General features: G+C 32.8%; 1 protein-coding gene across 2 annotated transcripts in view; it reads left to right on the top strand.

The window, feature by feature from the left end:
- The window catches only part of LOC143251859 (presenilin-1-like), a 42,816-nt gene that overhangs the window by 14,578 nt on the left and 5,418 nt on the right, over nucleotides 1–22,820 (top strand). The window contains exons 5-9 of one of the 2 annotated variants that reach the window (XM_076503157.1): nucleotides 6,713–6,933; nucleotides 8,097–8,195; nucleotides 8,451–8,534; nucleotides 14,497–14,676; nucleotides 16,734–16,846. In XM_076503157.1, coding sequence (XP_076359272.1) covers nucleotides 6,713–6,933; nucleotides 8,097–8,195; nucleotides 8,451–8,534; nucleotides 14,497–14,676; nucleotides 16,734–16,846 — 697 coding nt within the window. Of the gene's footprint in view, nucleotides 1–6,712; nucleotides 6,934–8,096; nucleotides 8,196–8,450; nucleotides 8,535–14,493; nucleotides 14,677–16,733; nucleotides 16,847–22,820 lie in introns of both variants that reach the window. The other variant, XM_076503156.1, reaches the window with a different exon arrangement.

Below are 22,820 nucleotides of genomic sequence, written 5' to 3' on the forward strand. Positions count from 1 at the left end.
ATATAAACATAAACACTATATACGACAGTACCCTTAATATAAACATAAACACTATATAGGACAGTACCCTTAATATAAACATAAACACTACATAGGACAGTACCCTTAATATAAACACAAACACTACATAGGACAGTACCCTTAATATAAACACAAACACTATATAGGACAGTACCCTTAATATAAACACAAACACTGTATAGGATGGTACCCTTAATATAAACATAAACAATATATAGGACAGTACCCTTAATATAAACATAAACACTGTATAGGACAGTACCCTTAATATAAACATAAACACTGTATAGGACAGTACCCTTAATATAAACATAAACACTACATAGGACAGTACCATTAATATAAACATAAACATTATATAGGACAGTACCCTTAATATAAACAAACACTGTATAGGACAGTACCCTTAATATAAACATAAAAACTGTATAGGACAGTACCCTTAATATAAACATAAACACTGTATAGGACAGTACCCTTAATATAAACATAAACACTGTATAGGACAGTACCCTTAATATAAACATAAACACTATATAGGACAGTACCCTTAATATAAACATAAACACTATATACGACAGTACCCTTAATATAAACATAAACACTATATAGGACGGTACCCTTAATATAAACATAAACACTATATAGGACGGTACCCTTAATATAAACACAAACACTGTATAGGACGGTACCCTTAATATAAACACAAACACTGTATAGGACGGTACCCTTAATATAAACATAAACACTGTATAGGACAGTACCCTTAATATAAACATAAACACTGTATAGGACAGTACCCTTAATATAAACATAAACACTATATAGGACAGTACCCTTAATATAAACATAAACACTGTATAGGACAGTACCCTTAATATAAACATAAACACTGTATAGGAATGAAGGTGTCTCTCTGGCATGTTCTGAGGCACCTTTTGCAAATGAACTGGGAACAACTGGTGCAAATTTAGACTCATTTTTTTCCAACTTCTTCTTTTACTATGTCAGCAGAGGACCATTTTGATAAATCACTTCCATCCTCTTTTCTCAAATTAGTTACTTGGTTTTGTGAGGTGAGAGTCTCTCCTATATTATTTGAACTCTGTCCTGGTTAGCAATAAGGATGGCAAGCAACTTCCTGGTTTTTCCTCCTTTTACTGATATTGCTGTTCATGCTGGGAGATTTCCTGCTCAGTTACGTGATGTAATACCTTTGCCTTTACGCCCATGTTTATTGGATCAACATACTTTGACATATCGCTGCCAGACCTATTTAGATTTTCAATGGATAGAGACCCCTTTTGGATCTTTGGGGGTTTAGATTGAAACTTGTGATCACTTTCAACAGATCAGTTTTTTGGAATCATCTTACTCTCAGGCTTTTCTGAGATATTTATCTTTAATCCAACTATTGTCTGAAGCTTATCAGTGTTCCTCTCAGCAATTTTATCATGAGTTGAGGATTTTACTGACATTTACCTCAGTTAGATTGTCTTCTTTCATTGTTTCTTTGGTTTCCTGATTTGTTGTTAGGATTTATTCAGTAGGGACACTTTTTAAAAAAGTGTTCATTTACTGTCTTCTGCACTCAGGGAGTTACGAGAATCTCCTTTTCTCCATCCCATGTTATTTGTTAGAGTTCCAGAGACATTAGTTCCAACCCCTTCCTTCATTTTTCTGGTCTGTTGGTTCTGAATAGAGTCCATTTTTATTCTCAAGGATCTTTGGTTTAGGCAGACCAATGACAACAGTGTCGGTGACTATCCCAGGAGAGGTGTAACAGTGGGAGCATAGTTACATCACTTCCTGGACATTGGAATTGTTTCATCAGAGATCCAGGTTGATCATTCAGTGTACATCACTTCAACCATTGTCTCCTCAACCTGTTACTTTTCACCTTCAACAGATTCACAGAGAGTGGAGCTTCATTTCCAGGCCATAAGAGAGTTCTTAGTCAAAAAGGCAGTAAAGAGTATTAATCCCATTCTTCCAGAATTTTATTCCTGTTTATTCATGGTACCCAAGAATACAGGATATTGTTGTTCAATCATTGATCTATCTTGGCTCAGTCAATTTTTAGATTGTCTTCACTTTGCAATGGAATATTTTCTCAACCTATGATGGTATAGGACTGTGGATGACGAAGTTCTGTGTCACTGATTTTCATTTCTATGCTTCTGTAGCAGAATATTTCCAGAGGTTTCTTAAGTTTGTGCACAAGAGTCAGGTTTTAAAGTTCTGGGCTCCTCCTTTTGGTCCTGCATCAGCATTTCATGTCTTCTGCAGAGCTATTTGAGCTTTTTTTCTTGTCATCTGCATTCCTTGGATATGTACACACATTATTATATCTGTCTTGTCACCAATGCAGTATCTCATCTACATGGGTTTCTTTTTCAATACTTACTTAAGTGTGAAGCTCAATCAACTCCTATCAGCATTCAAGCTATGGAAAGAGCTGTCAGGCTTTTATTTCTGTTTCCTTCTCCTGCTGCATGGATAGTTCTCTTTCATTTGGAGATGTGAACTTCCCTCAAGCCTCTCAATTCTTTGGGATGTGCACATATAAGGACCCCTCGGTTGTCACTGCTTGATAAATGGATCATGCATTCTGATTTTTTGGATCATCCTGTCTCACTGCTTAAGAGAAACACTGTTAATATCAAATGGTGGTTGGATTGAAGCAACTCTGGTATTGGGGTACCTATTTCACCATCTTGTCTCAAGATCCATCCATTCATGGACATATCTCTTCAGGAAAGGAGATCTTATCTTCAAGGTCATAAGTTCCAAAGTACTTGCACAGAAGACAAGTCTGTCCTCCATATCAACATTCTCAAACTTTCTGCAGTACATTGGTTCAAGGTTTGTCTTTCTTGAGGGAAAAAATTTCATGATACATTCCAAAAATGTCAGAGTTGTTTCTTAGAGTTCTTGTCAAGGAAGTACACATTCTCAAGTTCTTTATTTTCATACCTTTGATCTTTTATATTGGATACATTCCCAATGTATCGGTCTTTAGAATGTCATGTTACAGTGGTGAATATATAATTTAACTGCATATTGCTTGTTTCAACCCCAACAGATTCTTCCAATGAAAATGATGCTACATCCCCAGTTTTTTCAGTGGATTTACTCTCAATTCAAGTCTCCAACTGTTAATGCCTTTGCAACTTATTGGAATATTCAGCTGTGGTTGTTTTAGTCTCTAGTACTTTATCATTGTGTATTAGCAATAGGTGCATTCAGTCAGGACTGGACAGGCTTATATCTGTATGGTTTTATTCTGGTTTGGCCATTGCCATGGATCCTGACTGTAGTTCATTCTACTCCTTGTTGAGTTTTCTTGGTTGCACTTTATTGGCTAGCTCAAGCATGGTTTCTGCTTTTTCACTGTCTACAGGAATGTACATCTCTTCCTCATTCGTGGAAGTATCTGTTAAGACAACCTCAATCAGATATTCTCCACACAGATGTTCAGAAACTCAGTATTTATGCTTGGAAGTTGTGTGGTCTTTTGCCTGACTTAAGAGTTTAACTTCAGAAGTTTCTCTGTACATAAGTAGATCTTTCTGTAGGCCAACCATGATTGTTTATCAGTGGAAGTGGAATATTTATCACCAGTGGTGTATTAAAAAGAAGTTAAACAATCTTCATCAAATAATATCTATCGTATCCCATTTTCTAACTTGGGTATTTGGAAATAGTCTTGCTTCTTACAGTGGCTTTAAATAAGGCATCTTTATCTATCCCATATTTTTATGTATTCTAAATGTCAGAAGGTTTTGAATCCCCAGTTGTATCAGGTCAACTAAGATCTTTTTGTATTCTGCAGTACAAACATTCTTTTCAGTTACTACTTTGGGATCTCGTTTCACTTGCCTTGTCTCATCCTCCTTTTGAGTCATTAGCTTCATGTTCTTTGTTTCACCTTTCTCTGTATTTTGTATTTTTGTTGTTGTTAGCTTGTGGACATCATTGGTTGGAATTGTTTGCAATCCATGTGCATAGAATGTGAGGAAAGTGAAAAAAAAACCTTTTGCAAATTCATTTCTCAGCCATTTCTCATTTTTATGACCACTCTAATCCTAATCATTTATTATGTCTAGTCAGGCCCCTCAAGTGTTACATGGCTCATACTAACTTATTTCAAGGTACTTGAAACTGATTATTCATTTACTGAGATCTTTCTATTTCAAGTGCATTATCTCCCATTACCCTCATAATGGGATCATCCTATTTCAAGTGAGTTATCTCCCATTACCCTCATAATGGAATCTTTCTATTTCGAGTGAGTTATCTCCCATTACCCTCATAATGGGATCTTTCTATTTCGAGTGAGTTATCTCCCATTACCCTCATAATGGGATCTTTCTATTTCGAGTGAGTTATCTCCCATTACCCTCATAAGGTGGTTTCACAAGTTGATTCATATGGCTATAATGGATTATTGTCACAGGATAGGAATCTTTTGTGTGTCACATCTCACCAGATTCATCATATCTCCGTATGATTAGCCACTTGGTTAAATTACTTTCTGGAAGACACTGTGTGAGCTGTTATTTGGACTACTAGTAATACTTTACTATCTCATTACTTGCATGACTGGCAGTTTCCTATTCTTAGGATTTTTAACTGTTGTTATTTATCTGTTAAAGTCTAACAAATCATATACTCTTTATTTCTAGAGTCCCTTTATTTTTCACACTGTAGCAAATATTGCCTTCTCTTCACTAGTAATCACTTTCATTATAATTACTACAGGTGGCAATCTCAGGTATTCAGGTTGAATAAGTTGGGATTGGTTTGCTTTTAAAAATGTAGGAACTTGGTTTATCTATTGCACAGTTTCCACAGAAATGTCTGTCAGGACTTCCAAATGCATTATGTTCACCCCCCAGACTCTGCTAGTGGAGCTAGGGAGTCTTTGCCACCCCTAATTTCCAGTTGCTGGGGTGGCAGACAGAAGCTTTGTTTCTTCCAGAATGTTTGAGTGTGTTCTACCACTCTTGAAGAAGAGGACAAAGTTGGGGTCAGTCGTAATAGGGTCCCTGGATGTTTTTTCCAGTTGTCAGTAGAAGAGGCACCAGCCTCTGTGGGAGCCTACTCCTAATGTTTGTAGCCTCTGTGGGAGCCTACTCCTAATTTTTGTTTAATATTTGACAAAAAGCTATTTGGTGGAGGTGTGAATGGCACTTTTATTAATGTTGGTTTCATATGTACAAACATGAGGTGGGTCCAGGGGCAAGTGGAATACTCCTTGTCCACTTGGTTGAGGAGTGAGGATGAATGTTCATAATTCCAGAACAAAGGAGCTCTATTACTGTAGTTGAGTACGGCACACACGATCCCAACATTCTGAGCCTGGAATTCCTAAACTAAAAACTGGTTTATATATAAAATTGATTACTTTATGAGAATGAGGCACTTGTATACAGTACCTAGATAGAGGGTGCATTGAAGTTGATGGAGAAATTTCCTTAAGACATTTGAGTGGAGTTTAAAAGACAAGCACAAGCATTCTCAATGTGTAGATGGACAAAGTGTGGAGACACTGTAGATCTGTAAATATCTATTGTGACAGTGGAGGTGAGTTTATTGGAAATACATTTCCAGTTCAGGAAAATCTTAAAGTTTATGTAGTTCATTTTATCTTATGCTGTTATTTGCTAGTGCATTTGTTAAAAGATTTCAAATCATTAGCTTTGTGGTCCATTTTATCTTATGTTATTACTTGCTGGTGTGTTTGGTTAGCAGGTGTGTCCTTCATTTGGATTATGTTTGTATAAATATATTCCTGTTTTTAATTCTATTCTATCTTTTTTACATATGTGTAGGTAGCTAATTAGAAGATCACGTTTCTGCTGGTGTCACGTTACTCTCAGTTTAGCCTGTAAATAACTAACCTTACTCTTTCATACACCTATTTAATACAATTTGTTTTCTGTCAGCTCTATAATAATGTTAGTGACAGGTGTCTTTTTTGAAGATGTTTTGTTTGAATTGATCTGTTTTGTACCAGTAATTTTTAATTTGGTGTATGACAGTTTTCTTCCATACATTTATCCAAAATGGTTCTTGCATTAGGAGAGTTCTTTAACGTAGAATCATCTTTGATGATAAATGCATCAGTATTTCTTCATGGACTCAAGATATTCATAATCACTTCACCTGTAGCTATGGAATCACATGACTGGTTCTGTTAATTTAGCTTTAATTTAAATACTTAACTAGATGGTTCATATTCTTTCCTGTAGTTAAACTGACCAACACTTATTCTAATTGGACATTAATGTAACCTTTTAACTCGTTAAAGTGTTCACCCTCAGGACAAATGTATGTATATTCAACACTGTGTGTTGTTTATGTTTCAACTTTCTAGGCTAAAAAAAACTTTCCTTCTAGACTACATATATGTACAGAGGAATATAGAGATACTTGTATAATTAAAGGAAGAGAGTTCACCTGGGAATAGACCTGAGACAATAAAGTGATTAGAATGTTTACTCTGTAGTGGATTATTATTCTGTGCAGTAGTTGTGTTCTTGAATATAAGAAAGTATATTTGATATAATTATCCATCTGTGGATGTTCTTAAATTTATTAAAACAAATAATATGACATTGTTTAGTAATATTTAAATGTCAGAAACTGCTACATATAAATAATTAACTTCTTTTTTTATTCACAGTGAAGTCTTAAGAGCATATAACATTCCAATGGATTATATCACTGTGGCTGTCATTATGTGGAACTTTGGAGTTGTGGGAATGATATGTATACACTGGAAAGGGCCCTTGTTGCTCCAGCAAGCATATCTCATCTTGATATCAGCTTTAATGGCTTTGGTATTTATCAAGTATTTGCCAGATTGGACAACATGGGTGGTTCTTGGAGTCATTTCTGTCTGGGGTATGTTGTACTTACATGTACGCTTACTCAGGTTAACTTCCGATGTTTGTGTATATATGATTTTGTTATTATCAAAAGATAAATGTTAGTGAACCTATATTTGAACTGTGTAATAGCTTTGCTGTAAAAAACAGTTTCCACACATTATGTTGTTTTTATGAAACAGTTCAACAACAACAAGAGGTTGTTGACTAACTACCTGTTAAAACTTACAAAACAGTATATGTACTTCATTCCCTGTACAACAAGGTCATAAGAGTTTTAGTAGAAAGAAATGGTCAGACTGACTCCAAATGACTTGTTCTCATAATGAAGTAACTTTTTAATCTGATGTCTGTCAGTTTTTCAGGTGTATTGATTTAGAATTATTGTCTGATGTTTGTTTATGTATGTGTGTGTGGCAGTAAGATTTAATTACAGACAATTATAATACCTAGTATTATGTCACAAAATAATGTTTCTGTGTAAGGACAAAGTTATTGAACCTTTATTAAAATTTTTGAGTTAAATATAGAGAATGGCTAAACAAATAATATTTTATTGTACATTATATTATGTACACATATAAAGGACCATGACATGTCCATTCAGCTGATTTCTGAGATTGGTACTTCAGCAAATGTTACTCTTGGTCCCATCATTTTTAATTGCTACATCCATTATGTTAGTGATGTTACACAATGTAGCATTTAAGTTTTCTCAGGAATTGTCCAATTATGTGTTGTAATAAGCTTCTTCAGTTAGGAATTATTGCTAGGTTGTGATAGTAAATTCATCAGATAAAGCCCTAAAAGGATTTGTAGGCTTACATATATGTATGTATAAATACTTAATTTTAAAATTTCAATCTTTTTCATTAACTTTCTTTTTATTATGTATTGTGAATATAATTCAAATAATGAATAATTAATAAATCATAATTTTTTATGGTATAATTATTTAATCACATGTTCTAAACCACCCAAATGTATAGGTGGATATCTTATACCTTGTGTTTCTTATTCTGATAAATTACTTTTTATGTAAGGATGACATATTTTAATTTTTCCTTTGTATAAAATTTTTCATATGCTTGTAGACTGTAATGTATGGTGAATATGGTGAGTTTTTTTTTTTTTAAAGTATAGGTTAATGATTAAATGATTGAATATTTGCTTTTCCAGATCTGATTGCTGTATTGTGTCCACAAGGTCCCTTGAGAATATTAGTGGAGACAGCTCAAGAGAGAAATGAACCCATTTTTCCAGCTCTTATCTATTCCTGTATGTTTCCTTGGTGTTAAATAGTTCAAATATTTTGTTCTTGAACCAGTGAATAATTTAAATAAATTCTTTAAATAATTGTGAGGTAACTTGTGATTGTTTTTTGGATGATAATATTGGTTTTCATAAATGTTTCTGTGGCTGGTATGTGTACGATTTGTTCATTATAATAAATATTAATTTACAGAACCTTTATTGTGAAATAAATTTCATTAAATGAAATAAATCACCCCTGTATTTCTCCTTCTCCTTTAGCTGCAATGGCCTGGTATGTTACAATGGCTGATAATGATCCTTCTAGAACCAGTGTTCGACAAACACACGATAAAGGAGAATTGGGTGAGTTATATGTACACAAAATATTTTATTAAAAATCCAGAAAGAAGTCAGAATTTGTTTGGAATTATATAGAGCTATCAAAGATAACAGTTGACTTTTTGAAGTCAAAATTATTACAAGTGAACCCTTTCACAATAGGCTCAGAATAATATACACAAGTTTGTCTACACATTTGCACACATTAAGTATTTGCACTGTTACTTTTGATACAGCATGTGTATCTTCACAAAATTTGATAGACTCTTCGTAAAGATGTTTTAATGAAAAATTGTTACTAAAGATCTGTTTATTGGTTACTCGTTCAATTGTGAAATGATTTCATGTTATGATTAAAAAAACAATTCTTCAGCCCCAAAATCTCATAGGTTGTTTATATAATCTCTAAAACCTTCCTAAATACATTTCAAATGTTTGTTTCCAGTAAAATTTAATATTATACTTTTTTCTATACCATAACTAAGGTGGGTCTGTTAGTTGACCAACCTTGTAACCATCATAAAAAATTCGGAAATAAATTATGTTGTTTTTCCATGCTAGAATAACTACATATTATAACATGAAAATACAAATGTTTAGTCTGAGTACCTTAAGTCTCATAATGTTATATATCTAGTTGTGTCTAGCTAGCATGTACAAAGGTGCACATGCACTTACATCACTGTATCCAATAATATAAAATTGACCTTTAGTCTTTGCAAGGTGATCCTGTCTAAGCTGTGTTTTAGCAGACTAATATTTTGTAACATACGGTCATTACAATTATGTATTTATATAGATTATTACTATTTAAAAATAAGTTATATAACTTAGTTTTCTTGAAATGTAGAACAGTTAGTAAGGAAGTAAGGCAAACAAATACCTCTTCTTGCTACGACCTTTAAACTTGGTCGTTGCTCAACATAGGTTGCTGAGCCTTTTAAAAGTTTGCACATGTAGGACATTAAACTTTTTTTTTAGGTTTTATATATACAGTTGAACAACGAAAAAATCATAAATAACTACTGATACCATAGAATTACACTATAATTTATTAAGTTCAGTAAGTAAGATGTATTTACGTCTAAAAGAGTATGAAACTTCGAGCAGACTAAAGACACAAACTACCTCCATGAAATCTTGGTTCTAAAGAACATGGTAGTCTTTTCACAGTTTAAAGTAGCTGAGAAAACCATTAGGGGCCATTCTGATCTGTAGAGTGGTTATCACATGTCATACGTTGAAGTAAGTGTATGTAAGGACTGTTTGTGAAAATGGAAAGAGGTGTGTTGGACCACTGTGTTTGATTCAGCACATAGACCATTTTTCAAACAAATAAAAACAGATGAGATATTTTAATTAGTAATTTGAGTTCTTAATGTGTACAAAACTTTTAACCCAGTGTTTTGATGTCACAAACATCTAATTTGAAACAGTGCTGCATTTAGTATACCAAACAACTAACTAAAACCTGTATTTAGGTGTGTTCTTTTAATGTGTGCTTTTAAAGTAATAAATTAACTTATATATGATATTAAAGTATGAATTCTAATCTACAATTTGTTATCAGTTATTGACACAAATTTGTAAAATTTGAACTTAGGTAAACAAACACAACATTGTGGCCTTTAAACCCTGACCCATCATGAAAGGATTAAATACTTGCTTAACCCTATTAGTCCCGGCTTCTATATCAGAAAGGAAGTAATGTCCCTATCATCATATCACAAAAATAAAAATAGCTGGCAAAATTTGACAAGAACTTGATTAAAAGTTTGAAAATACTTGGAAGCCTTTGTGACAAAATAGTGAACATTATAGAACTTGATTAAAAGGAAGTTGTCTATACTTCCTACTTTTCACTTATTTCATCAGTCTCAAAGTAATTCTTTAATCACCACATCTTTAGTGACACCTACACAAACAAATGAAATGTTATCATAAACAAAAGTGAGTGTGAACTCTGAAAAAAACATAAATATCGCTCATGGGCCTTTTCGTGGTTTTTTAAGTCATGAAGTAGAAAACGTGGTGTAGACATTTTGACATGACTTTTCAGCTCCTTGTACAATGAATAAAAGATATTTGATAGTAATAAACATTTATTAAAATGTTTTAAATGCTAGCTCTATAACGTCAGTAATACTGGGCGTATTTGTAGTCTAATTTAAGCATTAGTCCTAATATATAAATGTAACATAAGGCCTAGCTTAAACACTACTTTTTACCTTTTATTTTGCTTTTGGCTGCAAATCAATGGCATAAAACTTATGAATAAAACTATTTTACTGTTATATCACTGAAGTTATAAAAAATTAAAGAATGAAAAACAAACCTTTCTCACAAATCAACATAATATACAGAGTTCAACATAAACACCATAGTTAGTGTAAGAAGGATCAGGTGATTAATTTTGTTGCTAAGCAATGATATATATATTGTTAAGCATTACCAGAAAAGAAATACAAAAACATTCTTGACACAGAGACAAAGAAAATAAGCCTTTTATAATTAGTAATGTCTAGAACCTTCTAATTGGATATCAAAGGTTTTCAGACATAAATGTTTGTTATATTTTCCATTTTCTCTGCTATGTCACTGGCTCTGTCTATTAATCATCAACATTCACTGTAATGAAATGTTTAAAATCAAGAAACAGGAATATGTGAATATTTTTCAGCTCTTTGTAAAAGTCCTTTGAAACTTGTTTTTTACCCCTTTAGATGCTATAATCAGATGTATTTGACTTGACATTTATAGCTGTTTGGTCAAACACCTACACTTCTAGCTCATGTGGCTTGTTGAACCTCTGGTGAGGTTAGGATTTACAATAGTGCTGAGGTCACAGGACATGAAATCTAAGGAAGTAATATTCAAATAAATATTCAAATTATAACATACTTTATAGCATTAATTTAATTAGTATATATTGAAAATAAAGTACTTTAATTAAATTTTGAATTTAACACAGGCAGAAAGGAATTTCAAAATGGTGCTGGGAGCCATACAGTTTATCTTCTTCGTACCAAGTGATGCATAAGGCCTCATCTTCAACTACTCTCGTAGATTTAATGTAGACTAAACAATATCAGTATAAGTGTGTGTAAACAAAACCTTCCACAACCCACCCTAAATGTATATTGTTTATGTTTTGTTTTATCTACCATATCACTGGCTCTGTCTGTTAATCATCAGCATACAAACTATTCCCAATAATGTGACTAAAGAAAATACCTTAACCCAATCGCCATGGATATCCTTTACTGTGTATGACAAACTTTTAGTATCCTGCATTCAAAATGTTATTAAATAACTTTTTATTTAAGTTATACCAACTAGTATAGCATAAAATCTTAGCTAATAATCCATATTTTGATAGTATATAAATAAGTTCTTAATTGGAATATTTTAGAAAACACTTTATCCTTCTCCAGTGTGACTCCTTTCATCTCTATTTTATCCAAAGAAACTAGAAAATTAAAATTACCCTCTATAAAGTCATCATTGCTCAGACAAACCATCATTTTTATAGCCTTTAATTTTGTTTGGTTACAGAGTTATCAAATAAACAAATCGGATCCCTCCTCACATCCTTTCTTTCAGAATTTGTTAAAAGTTCTCTCATATTTAATTAGATAATACCTATAATCACCAGAAAGTCTTCAAGGTTTTCATCTGTCAAATGTTGTATTGTATTACATTATGTTTTGAATAGATAAGCATTAGTTTCAGTTATAATACAACTTTGGTTCCCCCCAGGAATCAATAATGGCTAGCTTGAATTAATTTATAATGAATTTTATAGTATAATTAAAAATTCAGAAATTCTGATTATAAGATAAAAATTATATGTTTTTTGCATGTTATCAGTCTGTGTTATTTGGTGCATTACTACCATTAACATAAAAAAACAAAATAGGCTTATGTGTTGCCAATGATTGAAAGTAAGGAAGAAGTTTGGGTGTTTTATTTCTTGTTTTTCATGTTTAATCTTTATTTGTTATTTTAAAAGTAAAATGTAAAAATATGGGTCTCATTAGGTTAGTGAAAATTAGATTAGTAGCTTGTAGGCTCTGTAATTTGATGGTGTAATGTGAGGTGCATGTTAAGCTTTGTTCAGAAGACAATAAAATAATAGAATTTCATTATTAATAGATATTCACTGTTATGAGTTTAAAGCTACAAAGGATAATCAAACATGTCTTCATGTTATAATTTGATGACGTTCTAGAAAGGAAGTAAGGGTGAATTACATTTAACTTTTTAAAAAGTAGGGATTTTTGAGATGAGTAAAAATGTTTTTAACATTAAAAATCACTTTGCACACTACTATTCAAAACAAAAATTACTTAATACATTCAAGGACAAATATTGTTTTTTAGTTTGTTAAAAAATGAATCACTTAAAAATATAATATTTTATGTGTGGAAGACTTATAATGTTTACTGAAAGACTACCAAATTTTGTGAAGGTATACGTCCTATACCAAATGTTGGTATAAAACATATACAGACCTCGTATGAGTACAAACAGGTCATGTGGTTGGTCACATTGAGCAAATCTGTTGAAAAATTGTGTTTAGAGGAACCTGCCATTCTGTAAGATGAAGATTTTTACAGTTTTGGTTTAACTACTCTGTAAAGATTATATCAGATTTCATTGGCACATTAAGGTGAAGATTCTTCGTCATGCTACCAACAATAATCTTAATCATTGATCATTCTAGAAGTGAAAAGGATTTTCTGCATTTATGAAGATGAAATTTGATGTCATGCAGTCTTAAAAAGGAGGGGAGGGTCAAGAGTATGCAGTCTCTCTGACTGCTCTTATTATTACCCTAAACAAAAGAAATGTTAGAGTATGCAGTCTCTCTGATTGCTCTTATTATTACCCTAAACAACAGAAATGTTAAAGAGAAGACTTGAAAGTTTTAAAAACGTTTTAATTTTATGTAAGTTTCTCAACCCATAATTAATATCAATAGTGTTGTTGAATCTTTTGTGGAAAGCCTAACATGGCCAGTTGGTTTGGGCACTTGACCCACAACCGAAAGGTCATGAACTTGAATTCTTGTCCCACCAAATATGCTCCCCCTTTCAGACATGGGGAAGTTATAATGTGATGATTCTCAAGATAAAAGTTTCAGCTAAAACACAGAACAATGAAATGATTTCATTTTGTATTCATTTTTTGTGATTGATATACAGTGGAGCTCCGTTAAGCCACAGTATTTGGGGGGTCAACCTGCTTAACCGCGGCTTAAGTGGTCCGCCGCTTAAACCTTTGTGACTGAAAAGCCGAAGTCGCCAACAGCTCTGCCGAGGAGCCTCATCCGGGCCATTGCGTGATCATTATATCGGATTATCGAGTTAAAAATAATACTTTAATTATTGATCACTTTTTTCACGGATTTACCGCGGATTAACTTTAATGTATGGAGAGGTGTGATTCGGTAACAAAGGCGGCCTCCATAAAGCTGACATAGAGAACAGATAAGATAGATTAACGGTCGATATCTATTGTAATATATTTTATTTATTTCCCAAATTAAAGCAAATTCTTTTTAAATATCCCCTTCAAGTTATAAAGCCAGGATTAAATTTGTAAGCTGCGTTTTTACACGTTCTTAAATTAGCGGTGAGCCGCGATAATCCTCGCTCACAAGACTTGCTACAGCGGCTTAAGCGATTTCGCGGTTTACTGGTCCGCGGCTTAATGGCGCTCCACTGTACATAGGTGTCTGACACCTGTTTTTTCCAAAAGATTGGTTTGTGAAAATCTTGGAACGTAATGTACCAACTGTTGTAGTCATGACATATCTGTATAATATTCTTTGTTAATGAAGTTCGAAATGTGTGGGAAAATTATCCTTTTCTGAAAACAGGCTTGTTTTCTTTAAATTTCTCCTAGAAAACATTCTGTTGTTTGACATAATAAAGTATTGATAAAATAGTATTTTTATATCTGAAGGAGTATTTTACAGAAGGAGAGGACCCTCGTGCTGAAAATGGAGTAATACCTACCGGGCAGGCTGATCCAGACCAGCAGAGCTGGCCATCCACGGAATCGAACACAGCCCGACAGTATAGTCGGCAAGATTCTAGTACAGATAATATTATTATAACCAACATTACCGATAGGAACACACAGCAAGATGAAGAAGAACGTAAGCTAGTTTGATGTTTGTACAAATCCTAATGAATGAAACTGTATTAAAATTAATAATATTTTAATTATCCATCTCTTTACTCCAGGTTATTTAACTTAGAGGTTTTAGTTACAATAAACATCAGTCTGTGTCAAGTTTCACTGAATTTTATTAAACAGGAAATAAATGTAATGCAAACTATTCCCATTTGAAAGATTGTTTTCGTTGTTGTTTGTTTCAATAAAGTTTCTCTGGAATTTTTTTAAAATTTATTTATTATATAATACTGATGTATTAGATATCTCAGTGAGAATAACTTCAGAGAGTAGCGATAAAATGAGTTGTTTACTGACTGAGAGGAAAAATGAGGTTTGAACTTAAACAGATTGTTATTAAAAACTTCTTTAGAATAATCAGCAGTGGGTTTTATGTAGTTTTCTCGTATAGAAAGTGACCAAGAAAACCCATTCTTCACTTTGAAGTGTTGCAGAGATACCAGTACTCAAGCATTGGGTGTGAGACTTGTGCTTCTGGGACTATTATTGTGCTTGCACACATTACAAAAAAAAAATTCCATGGCAGGTGTTTAGTTTTACTGGAAGGTTAACTGGGGTGTTCAGGTATATTAATTTTCCCCTTCACCCTGCTTGCAATAGAATTTTGATATAAACGTTGGAAGTTTAGATTAAATTTTTGTCAGGCTAATTTTTACCTTGATTGGTATTAAAGTAGTAAGAGTAGTGTCAGAGAAGAGTGAACAAAAGACCTCGGCAGGTTTGAGGCAGCAGAGAGAAGGTAGTCCAGGCTGGTGCCTGAAGAACGGAAACAAGCAAGTCAACAGAAAATCACTCAAACACCCCAGGGCCAGAGTGACTGGGATCTCTAAATCATAACGCCTCAGAATTTGCTGTGGGATGAAATGGGAGTACCCCTAGAAAACCCACTTTAACGGACAGGACGTCGAATTAATTTATCCTGTTTGTGTCAATACACTGTGGTTACTGGATTGGTTTTATCCAGGAATTGCATCAGATTACATTGAAAGGTTTCTGTGGGTGTATTCCCCTAGATCCCACTATCAGGTGACTTGCAGTGGCATTCACAGCATTTAATTGCGAATAAAGGGCTTAACTTTTTCAAAAGTCTTGCTCAGGCAGAAGGATCTGGGGGTTTATTTCTATATTATATGATCATCATGCTCTACATTATTCCCAATTACAGGATCCAGTCAAGGAATAATGTTGAGATAAACAATCTCAACATGTGATAAGAATTTAATTGAACTTGAATCATGTTTTGTCCTTCTACATGTCATCCCAGTAAACATGATCCTTCAGGTGTCCTCACAGACAGCAGTCTCGTCAAATTGACGTCTTCTTCCTCATAGTTATAGTGACAGTTTTAGTTAGTGTCAACCTTTCTTTTTACTTGTCAAGTAATGGTTGCTGCTTCATCCCCTGATGGTAATATAGCTGTTTTTGTTAGATCATGTTATCTCAGTTATGGTTGCTGCTTCATCCCCTGGTGGTAATATATATTGTTGTTTTTTATTAGATCATGTTATCTTGTGCTGATAACTTAAGTTTCTCAGTTTCATATCTTCAAACACTATACTGTTTTATAGGTGTGGCATTTCAAAATGTCCAAAAGACTTTATGTCATTCAGTAATACAGTAATCCTAGTTTCTCTTTGATAAAGTTAAAAATCATGTGCTGTGAGAACAGTAAATTTTGTGAAAAATGAAAAATATAGTGGCATTACAGGGCAGTATGACTTAGTGGCTTTGGACTCGGAGATGGATGGTTGTGAGGTTGGGGCTGGACCACGTGACATTGCTTTGTTTTTAAGCAAGATACTTAACCTCACTCATTCAAGCTTACTAAGCTGTTAGCTGGAAATTACCCAGTAATGAACTGGTATCCTGTTGGAGTAGAATAGATGACCATTCTGATCTGTCACTTTAAATTAAAATTCAAAACCATCATCCCTGTGTACCTGGCAAAGGTACAACTAGGACTTGCATTTTGTTTTTTAACTTTTATAATAAAAATTAATGATTTCTTTCATTCTACAGGGGGTGTAAAATTAGGACTTGGAGATTTCATTTTCTACAGTGTCTTGGTTGGGAAAGCCTCGTCTTACGGAGACTGGAACACAACCATAGCCTGCTTTGTAGCCATTTTAATAGTAAGAACTTTTTATTTATCAACACATCACAATAAAGTGTTTTGATATTGAAAGTAAGTTAATAATAAAAAATACATTATTAAGTTCATGTTGGTTCTGGAAACAATTTGACTTCTAATTTTTCCAGGTAAAAAAGAGCAAGATAACATTCTGTTATGATGAGAGTTTGATTGCTGTAACTTTTAATTGTTAAAACAGTCTTCTTGAGAAGAAATCCTGGTGTTCACATTAACATAGACAGATGTATGCATGATGTGAATGTTCTTGTCCTTACCTTACTGCATTTACTGATGAATCTGCCTGCAGTATACACAGAGTAATGTTGACTTGTATCCATATTCTCAGAGTCAGGATTCTCCACACTACACAAACTTTGGAAACACATGTTGTTCCTAACTATAAGTTATATGTACGTGTGTAGAACTGTGGCAGATCACATAATATATTCTTTAAATTTTTAACATTTTACAATGAGTTTGATATTATACACACGAGTTTGTATACACATATGCACATTCAGTATTTATACCATAACGTTTTATGCAGTATGTGTATCTTCACAACATTTGGTAGACTTTTAGTAAAGACTACAAGTTTTTGTACACAAAAAATTAGGGTTTTTAATGAAGTATTTTTACTAAGGATTTGTTTGTGAAGAGATCAGTTTTGATTTGTTACTAGTCCAAGTGTGAAGTGATTTCATGTTATGATAAAAAAAACAACAACAAAAACTATTCCTTGGCTCCAAAATTGCAAAGGTTATTTGCATAATCTCTAAAACCTCCTAAATGCAGTTCAGACATTTGTTTTCAGTAAGACTATATTTTATCTGTTATTTTCTGTACCCTAACTATGTGGGGTCTGTCAATTTGACTGACCTCGTAACCACCTTAAAAAAGTAGGTAACAAACCTTACTTTGTTCATGCTTAAATAACTATAAATTATAACAAGACAATACAAATATTTAGTTTAAATAGCATAAGTTTCATAGAATTATGTATTTAAATATATTTTTATTATTTTGACCTTTCACTTATACCTGGCTAACATCACATAATTAGCATTGAAGCAGTGCACATGCATTCAATTTGCCATATCCAATATTATAAAACTAACCTTTAGTTTTTACAAAGTAACCCTGTCTGTCTGTGTTTTAGTAACTGGTATTTTGTTACATACAATCACATTATCCTATATATATATATATATATGTATGTATATAGATCACTACTATTTAGAAATAAGTTATTAAAATTAATTTTCTTGAAATATCCTTCATGAAATCTTGGTTCTAAAGAACATGGTAGGTAATTCACAGATTAAAATGGCTGACAAAACCACTATGGGTACATTCTGAGCTATTGATTGGTTATTGAAGTAAGTGTACATGAGGGACCATTTCTGCGGTGACATGGCTTTTGACCTGTGACCTGTTGCAAAAGGATTATCAGAATGCAGTACATTACCTATCTATACTGAAATTCTGTTAACTACAAAAATAAAATTCTGCATACACAAGTTGGCATAATTAGGAAACATGGTATCTTCATCACACAAGAAACCTAATACTTTAATCATGACCATCTTTCAGAAAATTTTACTTACTCTGTAATGGTAGCTTTCACGTCCTTTAATTCTTAGCATATTTGAGAGGTTTTCAAGAATATCACCTCAGAAGTATGAGAAAGTTACTTGTATACAGTTGATATAATTTTCAGTTGTTTTGTGTGTGTTACTGGCATGATATAAAATTTATTTTAATTTTATAAATATTATAACCTTGAGTTTGTTACAAGTGACAACTTTATTCTTTGAGTTTCACTCATTAATTTTTTTTGCCATTGCTACATAGTCCTGAATTTTTGCTTCTATAGACTTGGTGCAATTATTCTATAATGGACTTGTTAGTGTAGCCACAAAGTAACAGTATAATGGTACCAATGATTTCCTATCTGAAGGAAGTTGCTGGTTACATGACTTAGTATGTCAGCTGCTTTATGAATGGTATTAGATCAGTAATGCATTATAAGTGGAAGTAAAAGTATATGTTTTCATGTTTTGTGAACTTCAAATCTAACCTGTTCTCACTCAGTTCTCATTACAAACAATCCTTATTTAGCTTGTTTTTCCCTCACAAGTATTTTTGTTCATGTCTTATGTTTCACTTCTATTCGTGGTAGTCACTTACAGCTTAGTGCTTCAGTTTGTTTTATTATAACTTCAACCATACTAGGGGTATCTGCTCTGTGGGTACCATCAAAATAATATAATATCAGTAGTCAACCAGGTACTCATTGTGCAGAGTACAACAATATATCAGGCTGTTGCATACGAAATGTCAAATTTTAAACTCAATTTTTAGTGGCTGAAAGAGAAACATTACCATAAATTTGTTGCAATAATGCAGTATACTGTCTGGTTCACTTCAAGCTTACTTTAATAATGTAGTATACTGTCTGGTTCACTTTAAGCTTACTTTAATAATGTAGTATACTGTCTGGTTCACTTTAAGCTTACTTTAATAATGTAGTATACTGTCTGGTTCACTTCAAGCTTACTTTAATAATGTAGTATACTGTCTGGTTCACTTTAAGCTTACTTTAATAATGTAGTATACTGTCTGGTTCACTTCAAGCTTACTTTAATAATGTAGTATACTGTCTGGTTCACTTCAAGCTTACTTTAATAATGTAGTATACTGTCTGGTTCACTTCAAACTTACTTTAATAATGTAGTATACTGTCTGTTTCACTTTAAGCTTACTTTAATAATGTAGTATACTGTCTGGTTCACTTTAAGCTTACTTTAATAATGTAGTATACTGTCTGGTTCACTTCAAAGCTTACTTTAATAATGTAGTATACTGTCTGGTTCACTTTAAGCTTACTTTAATAATGTAGTATACTGTCTGGTTCACTTCAAGCTTACTTTAATAATGTAGTATACTGTCTGGTTCACTTCAAGCTTACTTTAATAATGTAGTATACTGTCTGGTTCACTTCAAACTTACTTTAATAATGTAGTATACTGTCTGTTTCACTTTAAGCTTACTTTAATAATGTAGTATACTGTCTGGTTCACTTCAAGCTTACTTTAATAATGTAGTATACTGTCTGGTTCACTTCAAACTTACTTTAATAATGTAGTATACTGTCTGGTTCACTTTAAGCTTACTTTAATAATGCAGTATACTGTCTGGTTCACTTCAAGCTTACTTTAATAATGTAGTATACTGTCTGGTTCACTTTAAGCTTACTTTAATAATGTAGTATACTGTCTGGTTCACTTTAAGCTTACTTTAATAATGTAGTATACTGTCAGGTTCACTTTAAGCTTACTTTAATAATGTAGTATACTGTCTGGTTCACTTCAAACTTACTTTAATAATGTAGTATACTGTCTGGTTCACTTTAAGCTTACTTTAATAATGTAGTATACTGTCTGGTTCACTTTAAGCTTACTTTAATAATGCAGTATACTGTCTGGTTCACTTTAAGCTTACTTTAATAATGCAGTATACTGTCTGGTTCACTTTAAGCTTACTTTAATAATGTAGTATACTGTCAGGTTCACTTTAAGCTTACTTTAATAATGTAGTATACTGTCTGGTTCACTTCAAGCTTACTTTAATAATGTAGTATACTGTCTGGTTCACTTCAAGCTTACTTTAATAATGTAGTATACTGTCTGGTTCACTTTAAGCTTACTTTAATAATGTAGTATACTGTCTGGTTCACTTTAAGCTTACTTTAATAATGTAGTATACTGTCTGGTTCACTTCAAGCTTACTTTAATAATGTAGTATACTCTCTGGTTCACTTCAAGCTTACTTAAATAATGTAGTATACTGTCTGGTTCACTTCAAGCTTACTTTAATAATATAGTATATTGTCTGGTTCACTTCAGGCTTACTTAAGTAATGTAGTATACTGTCTGGTTCACTTCAAGTTTGCTTTAATAATGTAGTGTACTGTTTGGTTCACTTCAAGTTTGCTTTAATAATGTATTGTACTGTCTGGTTCACTTCCAGCTTGCTTTAATAATGTAGTGTACTGTCTGGTTCACTTCAAGTTTGCTTTAATAATGTAGTGTACTGTCTAGTTCACTTCAAGTTTGCTTTAATAATGTAGTGTACTGTCTGGTTCACTTCAAACTTGCTTTAATAATGTAGTGTACTGTCTGGTTCACTTCAAACTTGCTTTAATAATGTAGTGTACTGTCTGGTTCACTTCAAGCTTACTTTATTTTTATAATTTTAAAAACTAAATCTTCTTTATGTTCATTTTTTCACCGTGGATAAAATTAATACTTGTGTAATGTTTTGTACGAGTTCAAGCTTGGTCACAATCTGGTAACAACAGCTCATAATATCAGTCATACATTTGATGATGGCACAGCTAATGAGTGCCCAGCACAATATTGGTTTAGAAGATTTTACTGTGGTGACACAGTCCTTGAAAATGAGCTATAGGACTGCTTTCAGACAGCCATTAATGAGGAAGAATTGAAGGCTTTGGTTGAATCAGATACTCACCAAACCATGAAAGAACTTGCTGACCAACTTATTGGTCATTATTCAACAGTTTTCTGACATCTTGAAGTAATTGGTAAGGTGAAAATGCTCAATATATTGGTGCCTCATGAATTGACTGAAAAACCATCAAACAAGACAAGTTGAAATTTGTTCCTTACTTCCAACAGAAATGGCCCATTTCTCTATAGAATTGTCACCAATAATAAAAGATGGATTCTCCACAACATTCAACAATGATCCAGACAATGGCTTGACTATGAAAAAGCACCAAAACCAGCTCTTTACCTTAAGAAACTTGTGGTCAGTGTTGTTGGTCATCAGCAGGTGTGATCTGTTTTAAAACTCAGAAGAATCAATCAGAGTAGAGAAATACTGTTGTGAACCTGAAATTATGCACAAACAGTCAATCTCAGTGGACCCATACTGTTTCATGACCTCATGTTTCACACCTTACTGTTCAAAAACTAAACATTCTTCAGTCTAAAACTTTACCTTATCCACCATACTCACCAAATCTTCCCCCTACAGATTATCACTTTTGAAAGGGAAAAAAATGTTTACAAACCAAAAATCATTTGAAAGTGTCTTCGTTGCATCACTGGTATCCAGTTCTTTAAAGATGGTATTTATATAAACTTACAAGTCATGGGCAGAAGTGTATTGAGTCTAAAGGAGCTTATTTTGATTAAACAACAAAAAGATGTACTTGTTTCACATTTTCCTTTAAAAATCCATTTCATCTACAACAGCTTGATACCTGTACATAATGTTGGTATGTAAAGAATTTATATCATCTACAGCAGCTTGATACCTATACATAATGTTGGTATGCTAAACAATTTATATCATCTACCACAGCTTGATACCTATACATAATGTTGGTATGCTAAAGAATTTATATCATCTACAACAGCTTGATACCTATACATAATGTTGGTATGTAAAGAATTTATATCATCTACAACAGCTTGATACTGATACATAATGTTGGTATGTAAAGAATTTATATCATCTACAGCAGCTTGATACCTGTACATAATGTAGGTATGCTAAAGAATTTATATCATCTACAACAGCTTGATACCTGTACATAATGTTGGTATGTAAAGAATTTATATCATCTACAGCAGCTTGATACCTATACATAATGTTGGTATGTAAAGAATTTATATCATCTACAACAGCTTGATACCTATACATAATGTTGGTATGCTAAAGAATTTATATCATCTACAACAGCTTGATACCTATACATAATGTTGGTATGCTAAAGAATTTATATCATCTACAACAGCTTGATACCTATACATAATGTTGGTATGTAAAGAATTTATATCATCTGCAACATAAAGAATTTATATCATCTACAACAGCTTGATACCTATACATAATGTTGGTATGCTAAAGAATTTATATCATCTACAACAGCTTGATACCTA

Source organism: Tachypleus tridentatus, chromosome 6, assembly GCF_004210375.1.
Source record: "Tachypleus tridentatus isolate NWPU-2018 chromosome 6, ASM421037v1, whole genome shotgun sequence".
In the NCBI taxonomy this organism is placed as follows: domain Eukaryota; kingdom Metazoa; phylum Arthropoda; class Merostomata; order Xiphosura; family Limulidae; genus Tachypleus; species Tachypleus tridentatus.